The sequence below is a fragment of the Bos indicus genome, chromosome 11, assembly GCF_029378745.1.
Source record: "Bos indicus isolate NIAB-ARS_2022 breed Sahiwal x Tharparkar chromosome 11, NIAB-ARS_B.indTharparkar_mat_pri_1.0, whole genome shotgun sequence".
NCBI lineage: Eukaryota > Metazoa > Chordata > Mammalia > Artiodactyla > Bovidae > Bos > Bos indicus.
In genome coordinates this window covers 46,535,627-46,558,642 of record NC_091770.1, presented here as the reverse complement: position 1 = coordinate 46,558,642, position 23,016 = coordinate 46,535,627, and the positions used below count along the sequence as shown (strand labels likewise).

The 23,016-nt window shown below is 48.0% G+C and overlaps 1 protein-coding gene and 1 long non-coding RNA gene across 4 annotated transcripts; one reads left to right on the top strand and one right to left on the bottom strand.

Moving 5' to 3' along the window:
* Positions 1 to 1,069: 1,069 nt before the first annotated feature.
* IL1RN (interleukin 1 receptor antagonist) lies at positions 1,070 to 22,582 on the bottom strand. Of its 3 annotated transcripts, none has more exons than XM_019970255.2 (5): positions 22,499 to 22,582; positions 7,915 to 7,966; positions 5,387 to 5,475; positions 3,707 to 3,819; positions 1,070 to 2,599 (listed from the first exon to the last, which is right to left on the bottom strand). In XM_019970255.2, the coding sequence occupies exons 1-5, from the start codon at positions 22,506 to 22,508 to the stop codon at positions 2,387 to 2,389; spliced, it is 477 nt and encodes a 158-aa protein (XP_019825814.1). In that variant the 5' UTR covers positions 22,509 to 22,582; the 3' UTR covers positions 1,070 to 2,386. The 3 variants fall into 3 exon arrangements, with proteins under 3 accessions (XP_019825814.1, XP_019825817.1, XP_019825816.1); XM_019970258.2 differs by lacking the exon at positions 22,499 to 22,582 and adding an exon at positions 8,100 to 8,193; XM_019970257.2 differs by lacking the exon at positions 22,499 to 22,582 and having other exon boundaries at positions 7,915 to 8,083.
* On the top strand, positions 8,185 to 9,998 carry LOC109566136 (uncharacterized). The gene is made up of 2 exons (XR_002181755.2): positions 8,185 to 8,367; positions 9,323 to 9,998. It is a non-coding gene; the product is annotated as an uncharacterized lncRNA (long non-coding RNA).
* Positions 22,583 to 23,016: the final 434 nt, after the last annotated feature.

The window sequence follows — 23,016 nt, the reverse complement described above, 5'->3', positions numbered from 1 at the left end:
AGTCGTGGCTCTTGGGTTTAATTGCTCTTCGATGTGTGGGATCTTCCTAGATCACGAATGGAACCAAGTCTCCTGCATTGGCAGGCAGATTCTTTACCACTGAGCCACCAGGGAAGTCCTCCACCTGTTAATCTCACCATTTCCCAGATGCCCCCTTCCCTTAACATACCAGGATGGAGGTGTGGGGGGGGCAAGGTTTTTTATTTTTAGGCATTTCAAAACTGTGAATATACCATACACACAGAAAGCCCCCAACCACATCCATGCCAAGAGATAGAATGCTGCCTGGCCTCTCTGGCCACTGCCCAGCTTTCAGGTAGCGCATCCTTGCTGCTCTTAGTGGGCACAACTCTTTCTGCAGCCCTCTGCACAACCACTCCATCTGTCTGTTTTGAACTTTATATAAATGAAATTGTGCTCTCAGCATACTTTTGTGATTCTTAAACCCCACATGATGTCTATAAGATTCACCCATCTTGTGATCACAGCCAATTTTGTTTTATCCATTTTCTTTGCTGTTGAGTGTGTATGAATGAATGTAGATGTATGAATGTACATGATTTATGTGAATTGAGTATGTATGAATGACTATACACGTATGAATGTACATGAATAATTTTATGTGTACATGATTTACGTGTTAACTCTTTTCTTTAATAATTTTATATCTATTTATTTATTTGGCTGCACTTGGTCTTAGTTGTGGTATGCAGGGTCTTCGATCTTCATTGTAGCATGTAGGATCTAGTTCCCTGATCAGGGATGGAACCTGGACCCCATGCACTGGAAGTGTGAAGTCTTACCCACTGGACCACCAGGGAAATCCCCATGTGTTCATTCTTCTGGGGTAGGCATTTAGGTTGTTTATAGTTGGGGGCTATTGTGGATGATGCTTCTGCAACCTTCTAGCAGAGAGATCTGCTCTTCTGTTCTCCAAGGAGAGTGAGACCCCAGGAGAAAGGGACTCAGGAGAGGTAGCCAGGCCCATCCCAGGGGTTTAAAAGACCTGTCCTTAACCCACCCCCACTTCCAGTTCTCTTTGCCCCAAGCTCAGCAAGGCCACAGACGATGAGGTTTCAAGTTTTTATCTTAAAACAAAGCTTAAGTCACAGAGAACAGGACACTTTCCACTCAACATATACAACACACATTCACTGAGCACCTGCTGAGGCCAGGCTGTGTGCTCGGCCCCAGGGGAGACCTGAGACGGGGGAGGTCACAGTCCCTGCTCCCAGGGGCTCACAGGCTGGTGAGGAGACAGACAGGGGCACATCTTCCAAACAAGTCTCAGGGAATCAGAAGTGCTAAAATAGTCAAGGAGTGATTCATTCCTCCCGGGAGGTCAGGAGAAGCCACATTTGTGTGGTGTCTTGGGAGCAGGGGGACTTTTGATGAAAGGGTTGTGGGGGGTGGCGGGGGGCAGGGGGACAGCACTGCAGGGAGCTGCAGGAGGTCTGGAGTGGAGGGCGTGCTCAGGGCCTGGGCCAGAGGTTCTAGACATCCCAGAACATTCCGGAAAAAAACCAAAAACTAGGAGACCAACGCATTATGCCAACTTTTCATTGTTAAAGGTTGAAAAGTGAAAGCGTTAATTGCTCAGTGGTATCCGACTCTTTGCGACCACATGGACTGTAGCCCTCCAGGCTCCCCTGTCCATGGAAATTTCCAGACAATAAGAGTGGAGTGGGTGGCCATTCCCTTCTCCAGGGGATCTTCCCAACCCAGGTACAGGTTAGGTACAAAAATAAGAGATAAAAAAGGAAACGCTATCATCTCCTTTCAACATCACTTCCTAAACATGGGACTATTTTAATATTCTACTCCCTTCCAGAAAGGACATCATTTCCAAATAAAAGACTCTCTTTCAAAGTTGGTTTAATTTAACAAAAAGATACTAAGAATTTTTTTTTAAAAAAGAAAAAGATACCAGGAAATCCTTATTTCCCATTTTGCTACAGACCCTAAAAATCTTGCCCCTGGAGTAGCACCACTTTGCAAAACAGAAAATGGAAGCCGCTTAGGGGGAGGGAAGTGAGCGCCTGGGGATCTGGGGTGAGAAAGGAGGCAGAACTGGAGCTGGCCACAGGGTGTGGACTTTATCCTGAAGACACGGGCCACCCTGAGGGTTTTGAGTAGGACTGGGGTTCCATCTGCACTTTAAAAAGACCTTGTGGAGGGAGGCTGGGTGGAGGAAGGCTGGGTGAACGGAGGAGGTTGGAGACTGGGTCTTGTTCCCAGGGCTCTTGTACCTCCTTCTGAAGGTCCCCCCAGCCAACGGCACCCTGCTGAGCCCCACAACACCCAGGAGACCCTGAGCAGAGTGGACAGGCATCTCTGGAGTCATGGACGTGCTGGGACTGGGGACAGGAAAGGCTGAGCACCATGACTAGTCCTGCTGGAAGTAGAACTTGGTGACCTTGAGGGCCTCTGTGGGCATATTGGTGAGGCCCACGGGCTGGTCGGCCTCCAGTGATGTGCAGAGGAACCAGCCGGGGCAGGCAGCTGACTCAAAGCTGGTGGTGGGCCCGTTGTCGAAGCGGATGAAGGCAAAGCGCTTGTCCTGCTCCCTGTTCTGGTTCAAGTCAGTGATGTTCACGGCCTGGAAGTCAAGAAGAAGCAAGTGAGGGCAGAGGAGCATAAAGGTCCTTGCAGCCCACCTGGCCATCTGGCTGCCCAGAGTAAGTGCTGGGGAAATACTGGCCTGGAAAAAGTGTCCTGGGTCTCAGGACAGCCTGATACAAGAAGGTTGTCCCATGCTTACACCTTGATTTGGGGACATCTGGCCACTGTAGCCTTGGGTCAATATGTTTGACAAGCACATGGTCCCATCAACAGAGACCAAGGCCTGTGGAGGCTGGACTCTGTCATGTCTGCACCTCTGAGAGACGGGAGAGTGCAGCAGCTGGGAAGGGTATGGCAGTCCACATTATTTACAATATCCTGGTCATTGCTACTCCACACAAAGCAGGCAGTCACTTTCCACTAAAGTGCCTGTTCACTAGTGGACAGAAAGGACAATGCCACAGTTACAGCCACTCTCATTTGGGTTAAGATTTCGTCCAACAGTCCCCTGATAGAAAGCTCTCTTTTTCCAGGGCTGATAGCCCATTAATGTTGCACAGGTGCACAAGGCCCTAGAAGGGAATGCCAACTCATGGATTCGAGTAGATAAGGGCTGGAAAAGAATGGTCCCAAAGGTTGGCTTTACTGGAAGAGGGCAAGTCCAAGTGGGTTAGTGGCCCTTGGGCAAGAGAGTAACACACAGAGGCTGAGGTCCCCAAAGGAGCCATGCCTCCTGGTGTCCTCATCCTGGAAACCCCCTCTCTCATTGAGGCTAGACTTAGCCACATGGCAAGCTTTAGTTAACTGGACATTAATGGTATGATACAAACAAAAGTTTAGTAAGTGCTTGCACACTAAGGCTTGCCTTTTTGGAGTTATCCCTCTTGGAAACCAACCACCATTCTGTAAGGAAGCTTAAGCTGACAACTGAAATCAGTGAGACAGTGTGGAAGGAGAACCTGGAGGATGAGCCCCAGCCAAGCTCCCTGCTGAATGTGGCTGCAGGAGGGAACTCAGTTACGCCACGGGGCACAGATCTGCTCAGCTGATCCTAGTCAACCCCCAGAATCATGAGAAAGAACACGCTGTGCTTGTTTTAAGACACTGAGTTTGGGGATGGTTGTTGTCTGAGGCAGGTCCTTACCTCTAACTTGAGCTTGATCTCATCTCCAGATTTTACACAGGCCAGGCACAGCTTCCCCCCATGGATCCCCAGGAACATAGTATGGGGTTCGATGGGTACCACATCTATCTTCTCTGGGGAAGAACAAAGGGGAAGTTCAGGTTGTAGAGAAGAGGAGGCAGAGATGGAGAAGACATAGCAGGCTGGACTCTCCCTGGGGACTTTTCTGTTCCCCTAACTAAAATCCTGGGCTTCCCTGGTGGCTCAGTGGTAAAGAATACTTCTGCAATTTAGGAGACAAGGGTTTGATGCCCACGTCGGGAAGATCCCCTGGAGAAGGAAATGGCAACCCACTCCAATATTCTTGCCTAGGCAATCCATGGACAGAGGAACCTGGAAGGCTACCATCCATGGGGTTGTTAAAGAGTCAAATACAACCTAGCAACTGAAAAAACAAGCAGATTAAAACCCCAAGGTGAGAAGGACAGTGAGACCCCATCTTCTTGGTCAGGATCCAAACAGAAGATTAAACCAAGCACATTATCTAGCTATTCCTCAAGGACCAAGGTGCCTAAATTCTGCTCCAAGTGATTGCTACCCTTCCCTTCTTTCCCTGGACTTCCCAGGTGGCTCAGTAGTAAAGAATCCACCTGCCAATGCAGTAACGCAAGAGACAAGGGTTTTATCCCTGGGTTGGGAAGATCTCCTGGAGGAGCAAATGGCAACATTGCCACTCCAGTACTCTTGCCTGTAAAATCTCATGGACAGAGAAGCCTAGTGAGCTACAGTCTATGGGATCACAAGAATCGGACATGATTGAGCACGTGCACACACCCCCTTCCCAGGACCCCTGTCCTCTAGGTCCACAGGTGTGCTGCCCATGGGGCCCAGTACATGATATCATGAGTGGGGCCCCACGGCTTGGTCCACAGAAGCCTGGGTGGGTTTGAACCCATTTTTTTCCCATGGTGGTCTCCATGCACTCATTGGGAGTGAAGACCTCCGTTTCTCTGTGCTTTAACATCCTTATTCGGAGAGTTACCAGAGGACAGGAAAAGTGGGTCTCACGCCCTTTTAGAGTGAGGAAGGGGCAGAGAACAAGAATGGGAATCATGCCATTCTACTATACCAGACTACCCAACAAGGACGTGAAAACATCCTAGAGGGCTGGTGCTGGAAGAAACCCATATCCTATCAACCAATTGCCCTTCTCTTACTAAGGGGAAAACCAAGGAACAGAGTGAGTGAACCTTGTTCAAATTCATCCAGGTTGACATGGATCTGGAATATGACTCAATGTGGTGTCCAAGATTAAGAGATATAACCCAGCCTGTGGATGGTGTATTAGTTTTAGGTGGGAGTGAGAGTTTGAACACACAGAAACACGGGCTTCCCAGGCACTAGAGGAAGAAAAGGGCTGGTCTTGCCTTCTGGGCCCTGCCCTCCCATTTATGGCCTGGGGATCATGGTGTCCATAGGTGGTGGCTCCCAACCTAGGTTCTACCTTTTCTATCTTCTTGAGGCTCCCCTCATATGTGTCCTTCAGTGGCCAGGCCTCTCTAGCTTCAAACGTGGCCACAAAGAACCAACAGGGATTAAGACATGGTACCTAAAATTCCCAGGGTCAAGCCACAATGCTGCAAACTCCTGGGCAAAGTGACCGGTGCCCACTCAGCATTGACCTTCCTGGCCACCACTCACCCTCTAATTTAGTATTTGGTCCTTGCAAGTATCCAGCAACTAATTGGTTATTCCTCAGGTAGAAGATCTTCTGGTTGACATCCCAGATCCTGAAAAACAGAAGGACCCAGCTATAGTGGACAGCTGCTGAGTGCCCAGCCCCTTCTCTGTATTCCCCAGAGTGTGTTCAGTTTTCTCCCAAGGGTGTGGAATTAAACACACCCATAGCATGACTGTGAAGTCTGAGGTCAACACTGGTTAAGAGACAGACCCAAATCCCAGATCTGGTAGGCCATGTGCCTGCCTTCTACCCCTCTTCTCACCTTGTTTCTCATCCTCAGCTTCCCAAGCAGCCACCTCCTACTTCAGCAAAGCAGACTCTAGATTAGGACCATTAATAAACTTCCTGGGTGTAGACATGTTCTTTGTCTGCACCATCCAATATGGTAGCCATCAATCACTTGCAGCTATTGAGACATGCAGCTATTGAGGTCTTGAAATGTGGTGTGATTGAGGATCTGCATATTTTCTAATTTTTTTTTTTTTTTTGGTCACACAGCATGTGGAATCTTAGTTCCCAGACCATGGATTAAACCTACACCCCTTGCATTGAAGCACAGAGTCTTAACCCCTGAACCACCAGGGAAAGTCCCCAATTTTTTATTTTCTTGTATGTTTTTATGAATTTAAATGAAAATCTCAAGAGTCATCTGAGATTAGTGGCCCCCACAGCACAGAGCTAGAAGCTTCAAGGGTGAGGCCCCATTGCAGCTAACTCGCTCCAAGCCTTAGACCATGAAGACTTGTCCCCAAAGTCTGTTCCCTACTGACAAGTCAGCTTCCCTTCCAGTTCACCCTGTGGCCTGTTTCTGGCTCCCTGTTTTTTCTTCTTGGTGAAGAGCCTCTCTGTCTGAGAGCAGGGCTTGTAGCTGTGAGATGGAGTAACAGGGCCCCAGCCAGGATGTGGACACTTCACTCCCTGCTGCCCCCATCCCCCAGCATGACCTTGGACCTGTGCCTCATCTCCTCACCTGTGAAAGGGGGCTGGCAACACCTGTCTCATCAGGTGACCTTGAAGAGCCCATGAGCTCAGAGAGAGGGGGTCAGTCAAACCGTAAAGTTCTTGGCTGGAATGAGCATTTGACCTTTCATGACTATTCTTAGCTCCTGGATGAGTTGAATTCCATCTGAAAGGATTAAATGTTCCTTTCTAGAGGCCTTCTGGAGATCCCAGCCAATGGGAGGAGGTCAAGGCAGACCCCTGGGAAGGGGAGGGGCTTCTCTGGGACCCACACAGGCACACAGAGTCCCAGCCTGTAGCCTCAGGCAAGAAGAAACAGAGAGGGGCACTGTGGACAGGACACAGTCCAGAGCTCCAGAATGATGGTTAACAGTTCCTGATTGTGTTGGTACATCAGGCGGTCCAGCTCCCCTGGGGGCTCAGTTTCCCCATCTGTGACTTGGAGTGAATTCTAACCCTACCTGCATTACAAGGTTGTGAAAGCCAAAGGCACAGATAACATTGTGACAGTGTTTTGTGTGACACTGTTTTGAGAGCTGGAGGGTGAGGTCATCCCGACAAGTCCTGGGACATCGGAGCCCAAAGGCCACATGAAGACAGCACTCTGTTTTAATCACCATCACAGCCTGCTATTTTTACAGCAGGGATGGTGACACCTCACCACATTCCTGACCCAGTTTTTAATCATCGTAATAGTTTTCAGGAGCCTGATGGGCTGCAGTCCATAGGATCGCTGAGAGTCAGACACGACTGAAACCCCTGCCTACCACAATAGTTTTCAGACACTTTACTGCTCACAAAACACTCACAATGTTTTCCGTGCCTTTGGCTTTCAAAATCTTATAATGCAGGTAGGGTTAGAATTCACCCCAGGTCACAGATGGGGAAACTGAGGCCCCAGGGGAGCTGGACCCTCTAATGTACCAACACAACCAGGCGTTGTTAACCATCAGTCTGGAACTCTGGGCTGTGTCCTGTCCACAGTGACCCTCTTTGTTTCTTTGTCCAGAGCACTCTCCCAGGCTTTAGCCTCAGCATGGCTCTGGGCACGTTTATGTCACCAAGATGCCTGAGCCCCTGGGCAAGTAAGTCAGGCTTCCAGCCAAGCTTTGCACATCTGGGAGATTTTTAAATACAAGTGCCAAAGATCACAGATGTGGCAGCCAACCTTAGTTAGCTAACCTTAGGCAGCTAACCCTAACCTTAATTATTAATGGATGCTTAATGGCTCAGACGGTAAAGCGTCTGTCTACAATGCGGGAGACCCAGGTTCAATCCCTGGGTGGGGAAGATCTCCTGGAGAAAGAAATGGCAACCCACTCCAGTATTCTTGCCTGGAAAATCCCACCAACAGAGGAACCTGGTAGGCTACAGTCCATGGGATCGCAAAGAGTCGGACACGACTGAGCGACTTCACTTCACTTCACTTCACTTCACTTTCAAGCCCAAACCCAGGGCAGCCCCAGACAGCTGTGTCCTGCCTCGCTTTTCTATCCCTCCAGCCCCACTTCCCTGGGGTCAGCCTTACCTGAAGGCTTGCATCTCGCAGCGTCTCTTTCCCAAGGGGTGGCAGGCTGTTTCTGAACGGAACAGGAAGAGGAGAAGACAGATTAGGTAACCGTGGATGTAGATGTCCATCCTGTGACCTCGAGGCGATGGGGGACTGCCATTTCAGACCCAGAGGAGCTGCTTATAAAGAAAAGAGTCGCTCACCCAGCCGGGCTGCGGGCGCCTGTCCCACGAAAACGAACGGAAACGCCTGCACATTTCCAAAACGAGAAACCTTGCTGTTGTCACTTTCAACTCTGCCGAGTGTCGCAATGGGATGTCGTAACCCATTCCCTCCCCTTTTCCTCTGTGCAATTTCCCCAAAATCGAGATTTCTATTTCCCCTTCACCCAGTTCCTGGGAAGAAGGGCACAATGAAAACTCAAGCCCCTCATCTGCCCGACAGGTATCCTGAAGCTTTGAAAAACTGGATGTGAGTAGAAATGTCCCCCTCTTGTAAGAAGCCAAGTGGCAGGGTTCCCAGTGCACGTCCGAGACTCAGGCCACTTTGTGTTCTTTGAAAGAGGGGCGGCCTTGTTGGACCTTGGACCAGGGGCTGGCAAATACTCTGTCAGACAAAGACTAGATGGCAAACATTTTAGGATTTCTGGGGCCATACATCATTATTACTCGCCTGTCATAGTTGACAAGCAATCTTAGACAATCTGTAATGTGTGCATGTGTGCAGGCACTAAGTCGTGTCTGACTCTTTATGACCACACGGTCTGCAGCCGACCATGCTCCTCTGTCCGTGGGATTCTCTAGGCAAGCATACTGGAGCGGGTTGCCATTTCTTCCTCCTGGGGACCTTCCTGACCCAGGGATCAAACCCGTGTCTCCTGCATTGGCAGACAGATTTTTCCCCACTGAGCCACTGGGGAAGCTCAGCCAATCTGCAAACCCACAAGCTAATTGGTTTCCAGGACAACTTTATTTACAAAACAGGTGGTGGCTGGATTTGGCCCGAGGCTTGCTTTCTCCTGTTCTAGAGTAAACTTCCTGCCAGGGGACTTTGAAACCAACTCTATTCCTGTTATCCATGTCTTTGAAGTTAGGGTCTTGGGAAAATGGGATGAACTCCACATCCCATTTGGGATGGAAATGAATCCCAAACTGCCTCTGGCACGTGCTGTTTGCCACCTGTGTGACCTGGAACCAATCATTTGTTTGGGTCTCTGCTTCTACCTCTTCATACTCAGAATGAGATTGATTATGTCATCCTTATGGGTACAGGGAGAGAAGGAATGTGAGAGGGAGGAAGGAACAAAGGAATGTGGGAAAGGAAGTGGAAATGGAGGGAAGGAGGGAGATTGGTTGATTGGAAGGTGAAAGTTCTGGGTCAGAGTAGGCATTCAGAAACATTAACTTCCTTTCTTCCTACATTCTAGACAGGGAAAAGGAAAGTATATTCCTCTTTATGGACAGAGAAGAGTTGAAGTGGGTCCTACATGATCTCAATGGTAGGAGGATGGACCTCTAGTGCAGAAGGACAGATTGTGGCATTTGAGAACTTGATGGGCACTCAGCATCATCCTGCCTCACCCCATCCTTGTTTCTGAAGAAGACCCAGAGAAGCAAAGACATCTGCCCAAGGTCACACAGCTCGTCCATGGCAAGGTACAGCCAGAAATCCAGGTCTCCTGGTTCCCACCCAAGGGACACCCTATTACAGCAGCAGATCTTGAGGAGTCTGACTTTATTTTCAGCCATCCCATCAGAGGTTGTGTTCAAATGAGGGTAAAATCTGTGAAAAAGGAAGGCTGCATGACATATTTGAAAGTTACTAGGAGAGTGGATCTTAAAAGTTCTCATCACGAGCAAAAGCAAAAAATTAATTGTATTACTGTGTTGTACATCTGAAACTCCCATAATGTAATACATCAATTGTTGCTGTTTATGCTAAGTTATGTCCAACTCTTTTTCGACCCAAAGACTGTAGCCCGCCAGGCTCCTCTGTCCATAGGATTTCCCAGGCAAGAATACTGGAGTGGGTTGCCATTTCCTATGTCATTTGTACCTCATAAGTCAGTTATGTCTTGATAAAAAGGTTTTTTTAAAGAGGAAGTTTGCAAATGAACTTTCTCAGATCTTTAAAGAGCTCTTCTTTCAGAGCAAATGCAACATTTCTGCAAAAATTGTGTCACCTCCCCGAGTGGAATGAAACAGCATGTAGGCCCTTTCTGGGCAGGGTGGTAGGAGTCCCTGGGGCTGGGCAGTGGAGTCACTTAGGACTGGGGCTCCCAGGCAACGAGCCAGGGCTCTCTGGATCTGTTTCCTTATCCATTGTGTGTATTAGTTGCTCAGTTGTGTCTTGACTCTTTGCGACCCCATGGACTGTAGCCTGCCAGACTACTCTGTCTGTGGGATTTCCAAGGCAAGAATACTGGAGTGGGTTGTCATGCCCTCCTCTGGGGATCTTCCCAACCCAGGGATCAAACCCGCATCTTTTACATCTCCTGCATTGGCAGTAGGGTTCTTTACCACTAGCTCCACCTGGGAAGCCAGCCCCTACCGGCATCTCTGACTACATGTAGTCTCGCTTCTGGTGCTCAGCCTTCACTCCACTTCCTGAGTTGAGGTTAATGACCATGCCACAGAGTGGACTCTGCCTCCCCCATCAGCACCCCGAGCTTCCCTCCCAGCTGCAGACATCACCGCTATAACTGGTGCCTGCTACATGCCAAGCCCTGCCCTGCTATTATAACCAGTGACAACAGAAATAACTAAGACCCACTTCAAGGGAAACAGGACATTCAGGTGAAATCTGTGTCCTAAGAGTGACCCGAGACAGGCTCCACGGAGACCACACGGGTGAACCTTCATTGTGGATGCCTGTAAAGTGTTCAGGGCAGTCTGCCCACATGGGAAGTATCCTATATATGAGAACTCTTTCTCGGTTTCAGTTAATGGCATCTTTCAGTTCTAGGATTTCCAGTTGCTTCCTTTTTTTTTTTTTTATAGAGTTTCTAGTTCTCTGCCAAAAATTGCAATCTTGTCTTTGACACCTTTGATCCTGTTATTCCTTCAGGTTCTTACAAAGGCTTCTCCAGTTGACTCATCATTTGAATCCCTGCTGGGTTTCCTTCTATTGTCTCTTTTTCTCTTTTGCACATACTGTCTTGCGTATGCTGATTACTTTTATTAACAGTTGGACACTGTAGCTTGAGGCTCCGGGTAATGTATGCCCTCAGAGACACTTCACTTTTTTTGTATGCAAATGTTTATAGCAACATTATTCATAGCCACATATTCTTAACAGCCCAAATCTGAAAACACTCCAAATGTTCATCAGTGGATGAGTGGACAAACTGTAGTTATCCTATGATATTGTTGTTGTTGTTTAGCCACTAAGTCATGTCCGACTCTTTGCATCCCCATGGACTTTGCCCATCAGGCTCCTCCGTCCATGGGATTTCCCAGGCAAGAATACTAGAGTGGGTTACCATTTTCTTCTCCAGGGGATCTTCCTGACCCAGGGATCAAAGTTGTGTCTCCTGCATTGGCAGGTGGGTTCTTTACCACGGAGCCACCTGGGAAGCCCTATCCTCTGATACACTGCTGGGCAATAAAAAGAAGAAAAATACTGATACATGCAACAACATGGATGAACCTCCAAAACTTGGCAATGAATGAAAGAAGTACAAAAGACAATGTACTGTACCATTTCATGTATATAAAATTCTAGAAAAGGTAAAACTATAATGAGAAGATTCTCAGTTGTCTGGAGCAGGGGGTCTAAGGAGGGGGTTGACAGTGATGAAGCATGGGAAATTTTTTTGGAATGAATATACTTAGTGCTACTGAAATATACAGTTAAATATGGTTAAAATAGTGTGTTTTAAAAATAATATATTTCTTTCTTTTTGGCTGAGCTGGGTCTTTGTTGCGGAGTGGGTTTTTCTTTAGTTGCAGAGAGCAGGGGCTACTCTCTAGTTGTGAGACATGGGGTTCTCATGGCGGTGGTGTCTCTTATTGCAGAGCATGGGCTTTAGGGCACATAGGCTTCAGTAGTTGCAACTCCTGGGCTCTAGAGCTCGGGTTCAGTAGTCGTGGTGCACGGGCTTAGTTGCTCTGCAATATGTGGGATCTTCCCAGACCAGGGATGGAACCTGGTGCTTCTGCTGGGCACCAAGGTCAAGGGTACTGCAGCCCCAGGTAACTTCACCCAAACAGGGCTTGAGATGACTCAGAACTGGGTTTCAGGAACTGTGCAGGCTGCTCCATTTAGGTCCCAGCCCAAACCTAGGTTGTTTAAGGTGGGGCGGGTCTCTCCTACTCAGAGGGAGATAAAGTACAAACTGTGTCCTTCTCCACCCCTGAGCCCCACGAGTCTGCCTGATAGAAGTGGTTGAAAAGGTGAGCAGGAGTCAGAGAGGAAGGAATTTTAATTCCTCTGCAAGGAGCAGGGCATTTATCTAAAAGGAAACTGAATCAGAGGGTGACAGTGTCAGATTTGTCTTATTAAGATCAACCTAGGAATAGTGACCAGATGGACCAGGGTTGGACTGAGCTTGGGGGTGACTGAGCCTGAAACAGTGGGGTGACACAGATCTTGGCAGTGGGTGCTGACAGCAGAATCTCCAAAGGTGTCCTTCTGACTTGTAGCGCTGGCCAACTTCTTGGGTGTATGTGCCCACCATGGGTGATTTCAAGCCATCCATCTCACTGAACAAGTTGGGGAAGAGATGGGATCTTGCTGTCTCCAGCACCCTAAAGGTACAGGGAGATTTGACAGCTCTTCAGTCTTTCTAGAGAGAAATTGTCTTCATATTTCCTGACTCCGGTCTTCCTCCTCTGTAGCCCAAATGTCTCACCACATGGGTCCCACCCCCCTTGCAAAAAAGCAAGGTGCGTGCATGCTCAGTTGCTTCAGTCATGTTCAACTCTTTGCGACTCTGTGGATTGTACCCCTTCAGGCTTCTCTGTCCATGGGATTCTCCAGGCAAGAATATTGGAGTGGGCTGCTATGCCGTCCTCCAGGGCATCTTCCCAACCCAGGGATCAAACCCCTGTCTCTTATGTCTCCTGCATTGGCAGTCAGGTTCTTTACTACTAGCGCTGCCTGGGAAGTGCAAAAAGGGATGCCTACTGACAAATCCAGTTTATCAGGCAATGTCAATGAATCTTGATGGGAATTTTCAGCTGTGTCTCCTGGAGTTGTTTTTGTTGTCAATCCAAGGACTCTTGGGAAACATTTAAGCTGCTGGCTTTGGGTGTTCAGGTGTGCACCTTTGACTTAATCTCATATTTCAAATCTTCAGCTAATTCTTGAATGCCTGAGTGGTACAGGGCATACACAATACAGTCAGCACTATTGTCCAAACCTTGTAAAGTTTTCCTAAGATAATAGAACAAAGACTCCGGTTACTCTCTCCAAGAGATGAGTAAATGCTTGAATACAAAGCAGAGGAAAAGGACGAGAAAAACAAGTCCCCATAGTGTAATCTGCTGTCCTCTCTTGGTCGGTCTCCACCTACCCAGCCCTGCCAGGCAGCCAAGTTAGTTTTAACCAATTTTAATAGCTGATTAGAAGAAGCTCCCTACAGCAGCAGGTCAGGCTTCCCAGGTGGCTCAATGGTAAAGAACCTGCTTGCCAATGCAGGAGATGTGGGTTCAATCCCTGGGATGGGACAATCGCCTGGAGAAGGAAATAGCAACCCACTCCAGTATTCTTGCCTGAGAAATCCCGAGGACAAAGGAGCCTGGCGGGCTACAGTCCATGGGGTTCCAAAGAGTCAGACATGACTGAGCGACTAAACAATAACAAAACAAGAGCAGCAGGTCAGGTTTGGAGACAAGTGTTCTCCTGAGCATCTCTGTCCACCAAACAGCAGCCATCACAGTGACCAGCTGGTGAAGGTCAGGAGATTGTGCATAAAGCCAGCTGAGACTGATTGCTGATTTATAAGAAGCCTGTTGCCCTCCCAGATGATAGGATCCACATGGGGTCTCACTGATAAGACGGCTCGTCATGTCGACCTCGCAAACAAAGAATAAATCACAGTGATCCTTGAGACTGACCAAATTGCCCAAATGGCATCCTCTTATCTTACTGGTGCCTATCTTCTCAAAGCTGTGAGACCACCAGATTCCAGACCTCCAACTACGTGATCATCCCTTCAGAGAGTTTTTCATTGGTGGGGTATAAGGACTCCGTCAGAAAAGGAGGACGCTGGTTCTCCTTAAGGGCCAGTCACCCTCTCTTTTCCCTGTAATAAATTTCCCTCTTCTTGCCTGACTGCCCAGCTCTCTCTCTTTTTCTCTGCCCTTGCCTTACATTCTGGTGCGAAAACCCAGGAGGCAAGATTCACTGCAACTGGGTGGGCTCCTCTCCCAAGCCCACCTCTGATGGTCCCCTCCCTTGGACCTTGCTGAGAAACTGAGAAGAGCTCTGGGACGGGACTTTGCACTTGCCTTGTTGGACTGATGTGCACACACCAGCCCACATTTCATCCGTTGGTAACAAGGGTGAGTGAAATCCCATTCTCTTGGATCCTCTCTCTTGCCTCATTTCCAAGTCCTAGCCCTAGGCGGGAGGATCCCTAGGCCCTCGGGCTGTCGGCCTTGTGCCCCATCTGACCTTGAAATAGGGGACGCCCGTTTCAAAGCAGACTGTCATTCAGTTCAGTTCAGCTGCTCAGTCATGTCCTACTCTTTGCGACCCCGTGGACTGCAGCGAGCCAGGTCTCTGTCCATCACCAACTGAGTCGGTGATGCCATCCAAGCATTTCATCCTCTGTCATCCCCTTCTCCTCCCACCTTCAATCTCTCCCAGCATCAGGGTCTTTTTAAATTACTCTCTGAGAAAGTCTTGAGAACAGGGATGCCTCTTCTCTCAGACCTTTCTCCTTGCTTTCTCTCACCCTTGGCTAACCTTCCTATTCGGCCACAATGGGAAATTCTCAATCCCAGCCCTCAAAATCTACTCCTCTAGGATTCCTTCTCTGAAACCTAAAAGCCTTGGGCTTCCAAGGGGAGATAAGACCAAGAAGACTTATTTACTATTCTAACACTGTCTGGCTGCAATACAGGCTTGATGACAGGTTCCCAATGGCCAAGTGTAATTTTCTCCGGACCTCCATAGCTTCTGCCGCTGCATTGCCAAGTGGTTAGAAATCCCTTGTGTTCAGGTTTTCTTCACTCTCTGCTCTCGATGCTCTCTCGGGGAATCCTGTTGTACTTCTTAAATACTCTTCACCCACTCTGGGCAACATCCTCCTAATACAATGTCTCGTGACCCCTGTTCAGATTTTTCTTCTTCCTTCGACCCTTCTGACCATAGGCCAACTCCCCCGCCCCTGCCCCAACCCCCTTCCCCCCCGCCCCGCCCCCCCTGCCATCCCCGGCCATCGCTCTCAATCACCTTGCAGCTGCTCCAGATCCAGCTCCACAACCTCCACCTGTCCTCCCTCCCTCTTTCCTTCTCAAGAGCAGGCCTTGGCCAACCATAGCTCCCAACACCCCTCCCCAGACTGTGCCTGGGATAAGCTCTGAGACCTCAGCCCCACCCTCTACCCTGAGGGTCCCAAGGCTTTACCCTAACCTCCCTAGATCCCCTCACCTTACTGGTCCCGAACAACTTTAAACAGGAAACTTCACTGCAGGACCCCTCTCCTTCCCCTACCCAACTCCTCCCTTTACCCGAAGTAGCTGGAGCAGAAGGCATTGTTCGGGTTCATGCCCCATTCTCCCTTACAGATCTATTTCAGATTGAAAAGCGTCTTGGCTTCTTCTCCTCAGATCCTGATAATTATCTAAAAGAATTCAAGTATCTTACCCAGTCTTATGACTTAACCTGGCGTGATATTTACATCATCCTTTCCTCCACTCTTGCCATACTTGTATGGCACATCTCTCAGGCACATGCTGATGAGATACACAGGACAGACACTAAGCCCTTAGGGGCAAGGGCTGCCCCCAAGATGATCCCAACTGGGATTATCAGGCAAGGAGACCTGGATGAGCAGCCTGTAATCATATGATTGGTTACCTCATTGTGGGCCTTCAAAAGGCGGGGCATAAAGCCATCAACTTTGATGAGCTCCAGGAAATAACTCAAAGACTGGATGAAAACCTGGCACAATTTCTAGACATGTTAATGGAAGCCCTACAAAAATATACAAAATTAGACCCCACTTCAGCAGAGGGCACCATTGTCCTTAACACCCATTTTATTTCCCAGTCACCCCCAGATATCTGAAAGAAACTAAAAAAGGCAGAAGAGACCTTTTAAATTTAGTCTTTAAGATTTTCAATAACTGGGAAGAACAGGCAAAGCTAGAGAAGGCCCAAAGAGATCAGGCCAAATACCACCTTTTAGCCACTGCCCTACATAGCTCCAAGCCTCCATTAACCAACAAAGAAAGGAAGCCACCTGGGCCCTGCTTCAAATGCGGCAAAGAAGGCCACTTGGCCCGCTCATACCTAAAGCCAAGGCCCCCTCCCAGTCCATGTCCCAACTGTGCATAAAGGGACATTGGAAAGTTGACCGCCCAAATCCCCCTCTAGGGATCTGGACATTCCCTCCTGGTCCCAACCAGGAGTCCTCTGACCCAGCTCTGCCCAACCTCCTGACTCACCACTGAAGACTGAAGGTGCCCAGGGCCCCACCCTCCGACTCTCATCACCTCTATGGAGCCCAGGGTAACTCTTACAGTGGCAGGTAAGCCGATCTCCTTTCTCATTGACACAGAGGCCACTTACTCTTCTATGCCTGCCTACTCCGGAAAAACCAAGGTCTCTCGGGTCTCTGCTATAGGGGTTGATGGTTTAGTATCTATACCATGAATAACTGAGCCTCTACCTTGCACACTTCAAGATACCCCATTTTCCCACTCTTTTCTCATACTCCCAAAATGCCCCACTCCTATTCTTGGGAGAGACCTTCTCTCAAAATTCAAAGTCTCTGTTACTATCCCAAGCCCACCCTCTGATCTAGCCTGGTAACTGCTCCTTAACACCCACCACTTCTGTTGTTTGTCTACAACAACACGCTCCTTTCTGTTTTCCCAGACAAAACTCTATAGACAATTCTTACCCTCAGCTAGGAACTATACCGCCACACCTCTGTAATCACACTTCACATCTCTCCTTCCTTTCAGGCCGATCTGTCTATCATGTCTCAGGAACTGCAGGACATTCTCTTACTTTGCCAGGAAAACTCCCTTCTGTGTATGGTGTAAATACTCCTCTTGAAGGGGTTACACTGGCAAATTCACTGTCAGTTTCAGAGACTACTAACAAGTTCCCAGAAAGACTCCTATTTGCTATCAATTTCAACTGTTGTCTTCTTACTCCTGGAATATTTTTCCTATGTGGAACCACTGCTTATTTATGTCTTCCCACTAACTGGACAGGAACATGCACCCTGCTATATCTGGCCCCAGATATTTCTATTGCTCCTAACAATCGGACCCTTCCTATCCCACTAACTCATAACCGACCCAGACTGGAAATTCAACTCATTCCTCTATCAATCAGTTTAGGAATAGCCGCTGGGATTGGGACAGGGACCGCAGGGCTCACAACTCCTTCAAATTACTATCAAAGCCTTTCTAAACTCACAGCCTAGAAGAAATACCTAACAGCCTTATCACTATCCAAAACCAGCTAGATTCCCTGGTAGCCATGATCCTCCAAAACAGAAGAGGATTAGACCTCCTCGCAGCAGAAAAAGGAGGCCTGTGCCTATTTTTGGAGGAAGTCTGCTGCTTCTACACCAATAAATCAGGCTTTGTAAAGGAAGCAGCAATAAATCTGACAAACAGGGCCTCGAGAACACGCCAACAACCTCAATAATTCATGGGAAAACTGGGTAAGCAATTGGAATTGGATGTCCTGCGTCCTACCTGTTCTAGGTCCTCTCCTTCTACTTAACCCTTTTTCTAACTTTTGGCCCAAGATTAATGCATCTTTTTTCAAAATTTCTTCAGGATTGCTTACAAGACTTCACCAACTGAACTATCCACGAGCTACTTCGAACTCACTCAGATTATCAAAAACTTGGACCCCACACAGATCCCCTTGACCCACATTCCTGCCTTTTTTTATCTCATCCCCATGTCACCCATGTCACCCCTCTCCCACAAGAAGCAGTTACAGCAGCCTGACATTCAGCCCTTATCCTAAATCAAAAGACTGGAAGTCCCTTCTGACAGAATCCTTTTATACCCCACCAGTGAAAAATTCGAAGGCATTGGCACCCCACTCCAGTACTCTTGCCTGGAAAATCCCATGGATGGAGGAGCCTGGTGCGCTGCAGTCCATGGGGTCGCTAGGAGTCGAACACGACTGAGCGACTTCACTTTCACTTTTCACTTTCATGCATTGGAGAAGGAAATGGCAACCCACTCCAGTGTTCTTGCCTGGAGGATCCCAGGGACGGGGGAGCCTGTGGGCTGCCGTCTATGGGGTCGCACAGAGTTGGACACGACTGACATGACTTAGCAGCAGTGAAAAATTCTCTGAAGGGGTGTTCATGTAGCCGGAGGTCTGGAATCTGGTGGTCTCGCAGCTTTGAGAAGATAAGCACCAGTGGGATAACAGGATGCCATTTGGGCAAGTTGGTCAGTCTCAAGGATCACTGTGGTTTATTCTTTGTGAGGTCGACATAAGGAGCCATCTTATCAGTGAGACCTCGTGTGGACCCTATCACCAGATACGAATGGTAAACTCACTGTGAGTCCTTTTTGAGGTTCAGTTTTCCAAGATGATCTCTGTTCCAGCAGTTTCTGGGTTTGATATGGATCTGCATTGAAAGCCACTATTTATCTAAGTTTTCTTCATGTTTTCCAAGGTACTGGTTTGCTCTTGCCTTCTGGGCTTTGGTGGTAAATTAAGTCTCGGCAGGCAGGGTGAGGAGAGAGGAGACAAAAACTTGGGGGAGGGAACAACTCTGTTTCTCGCCTGCAGTGTTTTGGCCTCTGTGTTCTACTCTTTTCTACAGGTCTTCTTTGGTGGTGATTTAGTTGCTAAGTCATGTCTGACTCTTGTGACCCCATGGATTGTAGCCTGCCAGACTCCTCTGTCCATGGGATTTCCCAGTAGGTTGTCATTTCCTTCTCCAGGAAATCTTCCCAACCCAGGGATCGAACCCAGGTCTCCTGCATTGCAGGTGGATTCTTTACCAACTGAGGCACCAGGGAAGCCCAAGTGCTGGTAGTATTCTTGCCTGGAAAATCCTGTGGACAGAGGAACCTAGTGGGCTACAGTCCATGGGGTCACAAAGAAACAGATACAACTGAGTGACTGAGCACACACACATACAAAAGTTGAGCAAGCTGGGTATAGATACACCTTGAGAGATACACTCTCAAGATGGGGATATACTCACTTTGTAGAATTAAAAAATCAAGGCTCAGACAAATTAAATCACTTGCCCCAGACCTTGGTTGAGCCAAGATTTGAACCCAGTTCCTCCACACTGCAGTCCTGTTAGAGAACCAGGTGATGTCTTTTCCTCTCTGCTTCATCGCATAGTTAACAGGAACAAAAATTATATTTGTTCTTACACTGTTCCCTATGTGTTTGAACTCACATCATATAGAGCAATGATTTATTCTATACCTGTTTGAAAATTTTAGGAGGTTTTTTTGCTAGTAAAGAAAGGATGATTCTAAAACCTTACATAGGTTAAAGAGAAACCTCTTTACCTGGTTACGGACTAGAATGGCCAGTTTCCCTAGGTTTTCCATGATATTCTTGGTTTCAGTACTGAAAGCCCTGTGCTTAGTCTCATCCAACTGTTTTTGACCCATGGGATTATAGTCCTCCAGGCTCCTAGTACTGGAATGGATTTTCATTTTCTTCTCCAGGGGATCTTCCTGACCCAGGGATCAAACCTGCATCTCCTGTGTCTCCTGCATGGCAGGCAGATTCTTTACCTGCTGAGCCATTGGAGAAGCCCCACTGAAAACCCAGCATCCTGGGAACATTTCAATTCCTGGAAAACAGATGATTGCTCACCCTTAAGAAACCTTTCCTGGTGGCTCAGATGGTAAAGAATCTGCCTACAGTGCAGGAGACCCAGGTTCGATCCCTGGGACAGGAAGATGCCCTGGAGAAGGAAATTGGCAACCTACTCCAATATTCTTGCCTGGGAGATCCCATAGATGGAGGAGCCTGGCAAGGTACAGTCCATGAAGTCACAGAGTCAGAAAAGGTTGAATGACTAACACAAGAAAACTTTAGAAGGTGCTGGCATCATCTGGTAGCTAGTGCTGCAAATTGCAGGCACAATTAAATAGCAATCATTATCCCTTGCCAAGTAACCTAGTAGCAGAGATGCTGTCCATTTTACTACATGAATAGACAGGTAAGTAAAGCATGCTAGAGTACTCCAAAACCATGGTAAGTCTTCCACTCAAGAAAAGAGACTATAGCAGATATAGTGTTAATCAATCACTCTCATTCTGATCAAGTTAATTTTCAATTAAGCCATTCATATTTAACTTCCTCCAATTATGTAATCAAGACATGGTCACCATCTAGTAGCCTGAAATTGTTTTCAGACTTAAGTTGTAGAAAATATTTACTTTTTCATTGTCATCATCTTAATCCCCTCTTCCTCCCCTTCCTCCTCCTTCACACGCATCAGCTATAAGGTCAGCAGTGTAAACAGAGTTCCACTGAAGTTAATAGCTTGTCCAGGGTAGCACAGAATACACACAGGGCAGTTCCATCTTCATCCTTGTCTCTTTCCTCACTTTTACAGCTCTTCTGTCAAACCATGTTTATTTCTGGGCCCTCTCTGGTTGGCATCAGTGGTACCACCTATGCTCCAGGTGTTAGAGAATGTGGGTTCCTCCTCCCAGGAATCACAGTGTCTTCACTGGGTTCACATACATTTGTTGCTTGAATTCAATCCAATCCAAGTTATACTTTAGCACCAAGTTTTAATTTAACATCTACTATGTGCCAGGTGAAAATATTTTGGAATGAACCATTTATAAGCATACTGATTTCTTCATAGTATATCACTGTCTGTTCCTGGGAGTTGCATCTTCCTTTACACATTTGAAAGATACACAAGACCATATGCTATTTCACACAGCCCACTGGAGACTGTTACACCCTCTGGGGGAAGGGGGAGGTCGGCTGCTTCAGGGATCCTGGCTGTGGTTTACAAAGCATTTCTCCCTCCATGATAACATTTGGTATCTGTGCCCCTAGAGTATATTCCATGGTTTGGAAACAGACTGTCTGCTGTCAGGCCCAGCTCGTTCCCTTATACTGGCTGTCTTGCTTTGAGCAAATTACTTAACCTTTCTGTGGCCCAGTTTCCTCTTCTGAAAATGTGAACCATAGTAGTCCTTCCTCATGTGGTTATGGGGAGAATTAAACCATGTAAACAGTTCAGCAGAATGCCCAGCTGGAGCAAGTGCTATGGAAGTATTAGTTATTACCGTGTCCTTGAAACCCTGAGTTTGCCAGCCTCCTCTTGACATTGAGGAAAGTGAGATCCAGAAAGGAGAAAAAAGTTACCCACTAGAGGCCAATTTAGAATTAAAAACTGGATCTTCAGACCACCAACCTTAATATCTTTTCTCGGCCCCATATACGTTTTAACCAGAAGTTGCAAACCAGTAGCTCATAGACTGAATATTTATTTGCTCTCTTTATTGTTTCATTTTGGGACTTCCCTGTAACTCAAACAGTAAAGAACCTGCCTGCAGTGCAGGAGACCCGGGTTCGATCCCTGGGTCGGGAAGATCCTCTAGCAAAGGGAATAGCAATCCACTCCAGTATTCTTGACTGGACAATCCCATGGACAGAGGAGCCTGGTGAGCTACAGTCTGTGGAGTCACAGAGTCAGACACGACTGAGCGACTAACACTACTACTACTGCTTCATTTAACCAGAATGCTATACATCACAACATCAGAATATCCAATTCTTTTGGAAAACTGAGAAGTTCTGAGACTTTCCTGGCAGTCCAGTGCTTAAGACTCCATGTTTTCACTGCAGGGGTTGTGGGTTTGATCCCTGGTTAGGGAACTAAGATCCCACATGCTACATGATGTGGCCCCCCCAAAAAAAGAAAAAAGAAAAATGAGAAGTTGTGGCCACTTGGGCCTGCATTCTCATGGGCCAGCCACTTGCTGGTACTGACTAGTGACAGCCCCTAATTCTACAAGTCCCTGCCCTTCTCTATTACCCCTCAGATCTATGGCTGAGGACCGGATTGTATTAGTATTTCTCATTGAGCTCCCAATGTTCTTTCTCATGCTTTACAGAAACATTTCTCCAGTTTTCCACCTCTCTATTGACAGTAGGAAATGACCAATGGGCTCCAAGGACTTCATGATTATTTTCTCACACAGGCATGCTTCCCTGGGCCGCCTGCTCACTCAGTATGCACGGGGTTTGCAGCCCCTGCCTCAGAACATCTGCACAGTCTCCCTGTGTTGGCCGCTGCCACACGGTGGCCAGGTCTCTCAGACAGGCCAGGAGCTCCATGCCCTTGACATTCCCCTTGAAGCTTGCTCTTCAGAGTCTGAGAGCACTGGGTAAATACTTTTCATTCCCATGTTTCAGATGGAAAAATAGAAGCAGAAGGAGCTTACCTAAAGCCATGGTGAAAGATGAGGTCCTCCAAGGTATTCCAGGCTCTGGCTCCAGACGGAGTGGCGACACAGGAAGGAGGCACAGCCAGGCCACACCTGGGCCACCAGCCCCTCCCAGGGCAGAACCACGCCCTCCTACCCTATTCCTGGCGGAGGGTGAGAGGAGGAGCCCCAGCCTGCCTTCCCACATACCCACGCAGGGCTGGCCACTGCAAGGAGGTGGGCAAGCCCAGCTTCCAGAGCGGTGACTCAGGCTAACAGAAGCCAGACGGGTTCTGATCTGCATAAAATCGGAGGTCACATATGAGGAGCTGAGCTGGATTAGTGGGGCTGGACCTTTGTTCCCACCCAACCCTAGTGACCCCCAGTCTGTGCCTATGTGTGCACCTTCATCCAGACAATGTGGGTAGACTTAACCCTGTATGCCCTTAACCTGAACCAGAAGAAGGTTCTCTTCTGGCAAGCCTCCAGAGAAAGCCACAGAAGGTCCCTGATGATCTTTTTAAAAATGTATTTCT